This window comes from Polyodon spathula, chromosome 40, assembly GCF_017654505.1.
Source record: "Polyodon spathula isolate WHYD16114869_AA chromosome 40, ASM1765450v1, whole genome shotgun sequence".
NCBI lineage: Eukaryota > Metazoa > Chordata > Actinopteri > Acipenseriformes > Polyodontidae > Polyodon > Polyodon spathula.
In genome coordinates, this window is record NC_054573.1 from 2,002,711 (window position 1) to 2,012,710 (window position 10,000).

General features: G+C 41.4%; 2 protein-coding genes across 3 annotated transcripts in view; both read left to right on the forward strand.

Annotated features, from left to right (window-relative positions):
* Positions 1 to 1,769: 1,769 nt before the first annotated feature.
* Positions 1,770 to 8,804, forward strand: LOC121305015 (calpain small subunit 1-like). 2 transcript variants are annotated; one of them, XM_041236497.1, is made up of 11 exons: positions 1,770 to 1,877; positions 3,321 to 3,424; positions 4,327 to 4,357; positions 4,719 to 4,811; positions 5,606 to 5,663; positions 5,803 to 5,867; positions 6,000 to 6,068; positions 6,683 to 6,761; positions 7,480 to 7,596; positions 8,153 to 8,211; positions 8,629 to 8,803. In XM_041236497.1, exons 2-11 carry the CDS (start codon positions 3,378 to 3,380, stop codon positions 8,653 to 8,655), a joined length of 645 nt encoding a protein of 214 aa, XP_041092431.1. In that variant the 5' UTR covers positions 1,770 to 1,877; positions 3,321 to 3,377; the 3' UTR covers positions 8,656 to 8,803. The 2 variants fall into 2 exon arrangements, with proteins under 2 accessions (XP_041092431.1, XP_041092432.1); XM_041236498.1 differs by lacking the exon at positions 1,770 to 1,877 and adding an exon at positions 2,894 to 2,980 and having other exon boundaries at positions 8,629 to 8,804.
* Positions 8,805 to 9,613: 809 nt separating this feature from the next.
* LOC121304810 (synaptosomal-associated protein 25-like) overlaps positions 9,614 to 10,000 on the forward strand; it is a 15,340-nt gene continuing 14,953 nt past the window's right edge. The window contains exon 1 of the mRNA XM_041236207.1: positions 9,614 to 10,000. This exon is cut by the window's right edge and continues 944 nt beyond it. The gene's annotated coding sequence lies outside the window, so the exon portion shown is untranslated.

Below are 10,000 nucleotides of genomic sequence, written 5' to 3' on the forward strand. Positions count from 1 at the left end.
CAAATTCCTATTCCAAATCACTTTACAACAAAGGCTTTATTGAGCAAACAAATACTGCCCACAACTTAATGAACCGGCCAGGTAACCTGGTCAAGCCAGTGGCATATACTTTAGCAAGGACTGTGCCCTGAAAGGGAATAGGAGAGAACAGAACTGGGATTGGAATTTTAAAAAAAACTGGAATTGACCTCAACTCTGAACGCAACATGACTCAACGGGTTTCATTAGACTTTATGAAGCTAACTTTGTTAATTCTATAGGGTGATGCTAAATATCGTTATAGACAAAGCAGTTGTCTACAAGAAGAAAGAGGGACAGAACACGCTCTTTTTAGCTTTACAAGACTTGCCAGATAATGCGATTACCGAGAAAAAATGTTTTCAGTACAATAAATGATCAAGACTGAAAGAACTTAAAATCAATAACATGTCTTGATAATCAATTATCTGTGTGTCGTGGGTATGCGTCACTGGCTGAAAAGCACGTCAATCGTTGAGGGGGGGAGGGGGGGTCATCTGGTCGACCAATGACAGGACAGAAAGCGTTGAAGGGGTGGGGACAACATTACAGTTTAATCAGTAGCAAAACACCTGGGTTACTCCTGCTTCTTTATTATTGCAACAACGGCAGGCTCTTTACATCAGCCGGGTTGATTCCTCAAGTCTTGTTGCCACATCAATGTTTCTTTAAGCCTTTGACAGCTAAAACAATAATGACATGAAATTAAAAATTGTGCAATTTATTGGTTAGGAGATGGCGAAATGTGTTCGCGACAAGCTTGAGTCTCTGCCAGCAGTAAGCATAACAACAGACTGACAACTGACTGGTGGTTTCACACTAACTGGTCATCCCAAACTATTGTAAAACACTTAATAAATGCAATGGCTAGCGTTTTGAGTAGAAGTCTTTTTCAGCGTACTTCTTTAATGACACGATGTAACACAATTTTTGTTCCTGGGTAGTAAGTGTTATTTCCTAATTGCTTATGCCTCAAAAGTATAGAAAATGGCTATTATTGCCCACAAACTTTGCTTTTGTGACCAGGACAGTGATATTTCAAAATATCACTATTTCCAATGGGAAAATGGGCTCGTGTTTATCTTCAATTATATCACTAAAAAAACGACTGTATTTTGACAGTGCTCACAGTGTAAATGTATCCTTCCTGTTGGTAAGATTCACTGTGCATAAAATATTTTATTTCAGTTGTAACATCCTGGTAACTTTTTTTTTTTTAAGTTTAAAAAGCATGCCTCTGGCCTCAGACACACACACACTGAGACACACACACTCAAACACACACACACCGCAGACACACACACACTCAGACACACACACTCACACACACACACTCACACTGACACACACACACACACACACACACACACACACACACACACACACACACACACATACAAGAGATGAATCACATCCATATACAGAACACTCCATATCCCAGGCAATTAACCCTTCCCAGGGTTGTGTTAGTCAGAAAAAAATTAGGGCCAAGCAACCATACAAAAAACACCAAATATGGATTTGACCCTTGCAGTGCTGGAACTACGGTGTAAAGAAAACGTCAACCCTTTGAGAAAACTTTTGTTGTTGTTGTTGTTGTTGTTTTAAAATTAACAGTTGCACTTAGAGGTGTTTTTCTGATGACTATACGGGTGTATTGACTGTGCTGCTTTGCGAAGAGTTCGCTAGGACCCGGCGTCGTTCTCAGTGGATCGTCTTCGCAAGTTTGCAACGCTGGGTGTGGTTTCAAGAGGAAGAAAACATAAAAAAATACTCTTGAAAAAGTGGTTTGCTGTCAATCTGCTTAAAAGCGCCCTGGCTTCTTGACGCAACCCGAATTTGTTCCAGAACAGTTCACGGTGAGTAACTAGTGTGACTTGTTTCACAGCTGTTTTGAAAAGACTTCAGCCATATAAAAAATAAAAATAAATAAAAACGTATTTTGTAATTTTTTCGATTTCTTAACGTGGTCTAAACGAATGTTATTCGTTGGGTTTAATATGGGTACAGTAAACACTGTAAATGATATGTTATTAAAACGACCTAAGTCACAGTTGTCTGACAGCTAAGTTTGGAAGATAAACATTTTGTAAAACCACAAACTGTCGTGCGATGCCTCTTCCTGCTTCTACTATTCCCTTATTTTTCACCGTTGAACCAAAAGAAACGCGAAATGAATTGCCGTAGCATTGTGTATGTATTCGAAACCGTTTTTAGTCGGTATGTCTCTCTCTTCTTTTTATTTTCAATTTCCAACAAATATTTTAAAGCTGTTTACCTTGCAGATGTGTAAATCGCCGGTCTTTTGATAATGTGTCAAGTTGAAACATTATATAATCTCTACCCAGAAAAAAGATTGTGCCCTCTTATTGATCATTCTTTTGACTATACAGCAAGCCATTTAGACCTTATTAGGTGAACGAAGATACATCTGCTTTGTAATGCAAATCTATTTCGACCTATAATAATGTTTTTAAGTGTGTGTCCGATTCAGGAATACGCTATACAGTATGTCTTGTCAAAATACAATTGGGCGACAGGACGCTTGCATCATTTTAATAACGCCTTTTTTGTTGTTGTTGATAGATAAACCAGAAGCAATAAATAAAAAAAGTTAAGTTTTCGACCAGATTACATTAGCATTTGATTTTCCACATGCATGTTGCGCCATTTAGAAATACACTGCATGGATACATACGTGTGTGTGTGTGTTCGGATCACAAGCCAAATTACCACTGAGACAAAATGAATGTACTGTCTAGAGATAATTAAATAGCTAGGTAACTTGCAACAATACACACACACACGCACACAGTTTGTTCAACGCGATAACACTGCTCGTGTATAATTGAGAGGAGTGAGGGGGTAGTTATGTAATTTTACCTGTTTCAATTCCTGTACAGGTGTGGCACTCAGTTCTAGAATGCACACCTATTAACCTTCCGGGGCTTTCTTGAAACAGGTGTGTTTTTTTATGGTTCTCTCGATAATTAATAACTTTAAGTGCACTGACAGCAGGAGCAGTGCATTGCTAAAAAAAAATAATTAAAAAAAACGAACTAAATTATTATACCAGCAATCAAAGCATGTAGTCGGTGCCAACAGTGAACGAAGGCCGCTGTTAGTTCTTCATGTTTTTCGGGCTGGATTTTTTGGCTGAAGTTTTGTATTATTTTTGTTATTGTCATCGTGTTCGTTATTGTTATATTTTGGTATTGATAGATTGAGCGTATAGGGTGGACAGAGGTTGCTTCTTGGGTAACGCTTGTAATCATGTTAACTCTCTTGTTTTCTCCCCGCAGCTTTTTTCCTTCTGCCTGTTTTTCCTGGTGTGTGCGTGCCTGTCGCCTCCACCCAAGATGTTTCTTGCCAAAAAATTGATCGGTGGCCTTCTTGATGTCGTCGGGTGAGTGTTGCAAACATGATTTTGCGACAGAAATGCAATGTTGCTGAGATTGACAGGTGCTGTTTGATACGCATTTTGAAGCTTCACTATATTCGCTTCGAAATTACAGTGTATTTTCCGCATGCTTTATTTAGAGGGTTTGTTGTTGTTATTAGCAGTAGTAATAATACAACGTTTTAATGTTTCGTAACACCAAATGAACTTAGAAGGACGTTTCCCATTGAACCGACATTTCTGAATTGTTGGAATAAGTCTCCTTATAGCCAACAAGTTCTGCACAGAGTAATAAACTGTGTATAACGTACACCTTGCTGGTTCTCAGAAAGCCCCAGGCTGCTTAGTTATGGCGCAGTAACCTCGCCTCTGAGATACTATAGAGGTACCGGAGCTTCTGAAAGGAGGACTGGCGGAGCTGAGTCATTTGCAGCTGCAGTTACTTGTTCTGCTGGTGTATAATCATTCCTTGCTGCCTTTGACTTCCTTTCAAAGTTTAACCAAGAGGTTTACAGTTGGTAAACATACCTCCCTTGTCTGTGAACCAGATGGTTTTGAATTTTGCAATTCGCGTTCATACCTTGCCTTTCCGTTCAATTGAACTAGCCGACTTTAGGATAGTGACGCGCCCCTGGGCTCTCCTCTGAACAAACCCGATGGGCAAGCAGGAAATACCCGAGGGCAGTACTGGGCGTGTTTTGCAGGCCGTCATTGCCATAGGTTGTCGGTGCTGCCCTGCCATTATACTGAAAGGGTTGTAATGAGACTCCCAGTCGAGGCCATTCCAGGTTTGAGTTCAATTTGATTGAGCTTCTAGTGAAACCTGGAGTGTCAGAAGTGTCTTGTTCCCCTGCGCTGGCAATGGATGCTGCCACAGCATGTTGACAATTTTTTTTTTGTTTTTACAGAAATGTTGACCAGTTTGCCCCCTCAGAGCCAGTAAGTTCAAATCGCATTTTTTTTTTTTTTTTCTTAAACACTTTCCTTACATTTTGTTTCCCTATTATATATCTACACCCCTTCTACCATGGTGTACTGTGCTGCTAAATGCAATGGTAAAGCCTAACTGCGTGGGACCCTGAGCAAGTCTCTAAACCTCCTTGTGCTCCCATCCTCGGGATGAGACAGTAAAAAAAAAAAAAAAAAAAAAAAAAAAAAACGAGGTCCTGTGCTAAGTGACTGTGCAGCAGCAGCAGCAGCGGCGGTTGCTGGATGCATAGTTCTTAAATCTTGCTCGGGAGCCGGCATTTCTCTCGCCTGTTGATTTTGAAATGGTGTCTCTTGTGTCGCCCTGTTGCAGCCACCCCCGCGGCGCCCCCTCCAGTACGCTGAGCAGCACGAGAGCGAGGAGGAGCGGCAGTTCAGGAGAGTGTTCCAGCAGCTTGCCGGAGAAGTGAGTATGGCAGACCCTGATACCAGACCCATGGGCTCAATAAGACTGTTTTATAATAACACTTTGCCCTGTGAAGTAGGAGTTAGGGGAGGAGGCTGGGTGGTTTGTAACTGAACCCGCGTTTCCAGTCACACAGCGGTTTGTCTAACCGGAGAAACAGCATTTTTGGGGAGTTCCCTTTTAAGAGCGACGAGGCAGGTGATTATATTCTGCTGCCGGTCTCCCGGCTCATTTTGGGCGTTGCTCAGAAACCGTGTGGAAGACAAGGCTAAGAACTGACTCAATGGCCTGTGGCATGTGGAGCCTGCTATACCTGCAGACTTTGGCAAACCATTCAAATGTGTAACGTTTGTTCGAAGACATTTTCTAAACCCACCCCCCCCCTCCCCCCTTAGGTGTAACTAATGGGCTTGGCTTTATATCTAGATTAGAAGACATCGAGACTGAAGTGCCCCCCCCCCCCCCCCCCCCCTCAAAGACTTGCTTGCTATATTTTATTTTAAGAGAAATGGTGCTCCCTCCAGTCCATGGCAGGCTTGAGGCACGGAGACTGAACTACTCCCTCCCTCACCCTCCTGAGAGAAAGGGTGTTCCCTCCCCATCCCCCCAGTCCAATCCAGTCCGGTCCAGTCCAGGGCAGGCTTGAGGAATGAGACTGAACTGCTCCCCCCCCCCCCCAAGAGAAAGGGTGCTCCCTTCAATCCAGGGCAAGCTGGAGAGCTGCTTTTAGGTCAAGCATCTCTCAAACTCTGGTGTTGCTTTCTGTTTTTGAAAGTAAATTAATTTTCTTCAAGGACATGGAAGTGAGCCCAGTGGAGCTGATGGATATTCTCAACAAAATTGTTAGCAAACGTAAGTAACGATTCTTTCTGTTTAATTTGGGGGGGGGGGGGGGGGTGGTGCGGGGCTGCTGGACAGCTCAATGATCTGGGAGCGCTGATAATGCTATTAAAAGGAAGGTTGCAGTAAAGTGTGTGTTTTATTCTTTCAGACAGCGAACTCAAAACTGATGGATTCAGCATCGAGTCTTGCCGAAGCATGGTGGCGGTGATGGATGTATCCTGAGCAGTGTTTTGGGAGCTGCCTTGTAAATTAATTTTGTTAGGGGGGATACAGCCTTTAGTTTCGTGCTTTTCGGATTGCTTCAAACCATGCATGTGATCTCCCTTAACCTTGGTGCCTCTGCAGAGCGACAGCACAGGCAAGCTGGGCTTTCATGAATTCAAACACCTCTGGAACAACATCAAGAAATGGCAGGTAAGCAAACACACATGCACACACTACTGTGTCACTGTAGATATAACTTGTGGTAATCCTAACTTGTTGCATCCTAGTTCATATTGTATTGTAGTAGTATTATTTGCACTTACTGTAATCTACGTTGTATTTAAATATTAATCTTGCGTTGTAACCCTGCAGCAACTGTAAGTCGTCCTGGATAAAGGCATCTGCCAAAATATTATTATTATTAATAATAATAATAATAATAAACAGAAGTCATGCAGCTGATGACACCTAATCATTTCTCATGTCTGATTGCTTGTGATCTTATTGAATGACCTCATGTCTGCTTGTGATCTTATTGAATGACCTCATGTCTTTGCTTGTGTTCTCATTGAATGACCTCATGTCTTTGCTTGTGATCTTATTGAATGACCTCATGTCTTTGCTTGTGATCTCATTAAATGACCACATGTCTTTGCTTGTGATCTTATTGAATGACCTCATGTCTTTGCTTGTGATCTCATTGAATGACCTCATGTCTTTGCTTGTGATCTCATTGAATGACCTCATGTCTTTGCTTGTGATCTCATTGAATGACCTCATGTCTTTGCTTGTGATCTCATTGAATGGTTGCATCTCTCTCTCAGGGGGTGTATAAGCAGTATGATGCTGACCGTTCTGGTACAATCGGAGCGTCAGAGTTACCGGGTGCTTTCCAAGCTGCAGGTAAAGGGGCTGTTTCACAGCCACATGGTTTTATTTAAATTAAGTGACTTCAGTCCGGTTCGTGACCCTTGTGATGGAGCATCTTCGTCACAGTGGTGGTGTCCCAGAAAACTGCAAACAGGTTGCAATTCTCATTCTTTTGTCTAATAATCCATCTGCTGAAATCCTACACCTTGAGCGGAATAGAGTTAAAAACAATTACAGGATTTAAAAAAAAAAAAAGTAGTGTTTCAATAGCAGGTAGTGCTTATTCCAGCAGTAAGGTTATTCCAGCTTGACGGAGCGAAATAAGCAAAGAAACACTTTCCAGTAGACTTTCTAATGGGGGGAATGTACAGACCTGATAAGAAAAAATCTATCGTTTTTTTGTTTTAATTGTCTCAATCTTAAAATTCTAGATCGTGCAAAACTTTGGCCCACAGCTGTAGAAGTTTAAAGCTAGCTGGTTGAACATCCTGAATAATTATTTGAGCAGGCTGGTCAGACAGGCTGGCATTTGGTTTTGTGCACACTGCCAGATAATTGGCCAGCAGTGAAAGTTTCTACGTTGATTTTTATACCAAGGAAATCCAGTTTCTCATCCATAACACGATGACATCTCAACAATGGAATTAGTGTCAGTATTTTAATTCTCTCTCTCTCTCTCTCTCTCTCTCTCTCTCTCTCTCTCTCTCTCTCTCTCTCTCTCTCTCTCTCTCTCTCTCTCTCTGTCTCTCAGGATTCCCTCTGAATGACCAGCTGTACCAGATGATTATTCGTCGCTATAGTGATGAGAGAGGGAACATGGACTTTGACAATTACATCGGCTGCCTGGTTCGCCTGGATGCCATGTGCCGTGAGTTCTGATTCATTCACAGCTTTCGGACCGGTTGGGTAGGGATTCGTCCTGGGGCACACTGCTGTCACTTGCAGTGGGAGCCCAGTGAAGTCTGAATTGTCCAAATACCACAGTGCTTCAAACCAGAGCTTATAAAATGTTATAGCCAACTTGAAATCTGCAACTGTAAGAGCTGAAAAATAATTAAAAAGGTCTAATTAAGTAGCGGATTGGACAGGAAAGAAGCCAGTGAAGGGGCGGGGCGGGGCGAGGCAGGGCGGGGCGAGGCGGGGCGAGGCGGGGCAGAGTGGGGCAGGGCAGGGCGGGGATTTCACTGAAACAGAGTCAAGCAGACAAACACTTCGTGCCTCCTTCAGTACGTTGGTGAGGGCACTAGCTGAAACGTTTGTCTATTTTCTTGTAAGTTTTGGTACTGGGAATCATAAATATCGACCAAATGCCCAGTGAGTTTGATATTCATGAAACTGTTCTAGACGGTCTAGCAAAAGCTTTTTTTTTTTTTTTTAATTGACAGCTAGAATTAAAAGCATGCAACTGTTAATCTTTTTTTTAGGTGCCTTCCAAACCCTGGACAAAGATCGCAATGGAACCATTAAAGTGGACATTAAGGAGGTAAGTATATTGTAGGCTAAGAATAGTCCAGCAGTCACAGTGAGCAGGGTTAGCTGTATAGTCCAGTCACAGTGAGCAGGGTTAGCTGTATAGTCCAGCAGTCACAGTGAGCAGGGTTAGCTGTATAGTCCAGTCACAGTGAGCAGGGTTAGCTGTATAGTCCAGTCACAGTGAGCAGGGTTAGCTGTATAGTCCAGTCACAGTGAGCAGGGTTAGCTGTATAGTCCAGTCACAGTGAGCAGGGTTAGCTGTATAGTCCAGTCACAGTGAGCAGGGTTAGCTGTATAGTCCAGCAGTCACAGTGAGCAGGGTTAGCTGTATAGTCCAGCAGTCACAGTGAGCAGGGTTAGCTGTATAGTCCAGCAGTCACAGAGAGCATGCTATAATTTCACTTATGGATCCTCTCTTGTTTTGCAGTGGCTCCAGTTGACCATGTACTCTTAGAGCTCCTGCTGGGTGCCAGCCGAAAGAAGCCTCTACATCTCTGCATACAAATCAGCTGCGCCTTCAGCACTAGGGATGTCTCTGTGCCAACTGCTTCTAGTTCTAGAACTCTTCTCGATTCTAATTCTGTTGTTGTTGTGTGGTTGGGGGGGGGTGGGGGGGGGAGTAGAAAAGTAGGATTTTTTTTTTTTTTTTTTTAAAAAGGGTTACATTATCTATATCTAATTTTAATTTGTTGCCTGTGGGTATGATTCTATATACATATAATTTTTTTTAACCCATGTTATTAATCTGAAGTTACTGTGAAACTTTGTCCTGCGCTGTTCTCTGCTTAAAATCAAATCGTTGTTCAAAGTCGTGCACATGTATTTTTTTTTTTTTTCTTTTTTTTTTTTTTTTTTTTTTTTTTTTTTTTTTTTTTTTTTTTTTTTTTTTGCTCAAGCAGTACATGCAGACTCCACCAGGTGGCAGCCTTACACCTATAACGACACGCCATTGACAGACCTGGTTTCATTTTAATGTTGACACTTCACATGTTCAATGCAACCCTTGCAGTCGAGTCGAGGTTGGCCTTGTACCCTCGTTTGTTTTTTTTATTTATTTATTTTTTGTCAATAAAACAGCAACTCAACATTCAGTGCAAAAAATATATATTGTGTCCTATATATTGTGTCCTTAAGGGAAACGAAATTTGAAACATTAAGAAGTTTTTTGTCTGATCAGCCAATGGATTAAAGCCCATAATGTTGGTACATTACTTTTTGAAATCTTTGATGACTTAAATATGGTGCTTATGTTACAAATCCGTTACAATGTTTACCGGTAACACAATATATTTGTCACGCATATAGATATATTATATTATATATAGATATATATAATATATAAATAATATATATATTATATATATATATATATATATATATTATATATATCGCAATTTATTAACCCATTGGCAAGGCTTTATATTTTTTTCGTTTATTATGCAAAAAATAAACTCTTTTACAATTTTATATTTGTTTTGGGTTTTTTTTGTAACTATGACAGAGTACCACCGCTAGCTATGTTTCTCTGTTACCTACTCCTCCTTCGTTTTCTCTGTTGCTTTGTCGTGCAGCACAGATTTAGAAGTTGAATAGTAAATACCAATCAGTCCTATATAAATGCTGCAGGTATATCTTGAAACCTATCTGTGAGCTGCTCGGGAGAATGTCAGCTCCTGTAACCGCGCTGGCTGGATTGTCAAAGGGGTGCTGAGGACAGATCGTGCCTGTTTTTCCCCCAGTGATAAAACTGATGCGCAATTAGGAGGCGAGACTGAATTTGTTTGAAAAAAATAAAAAAA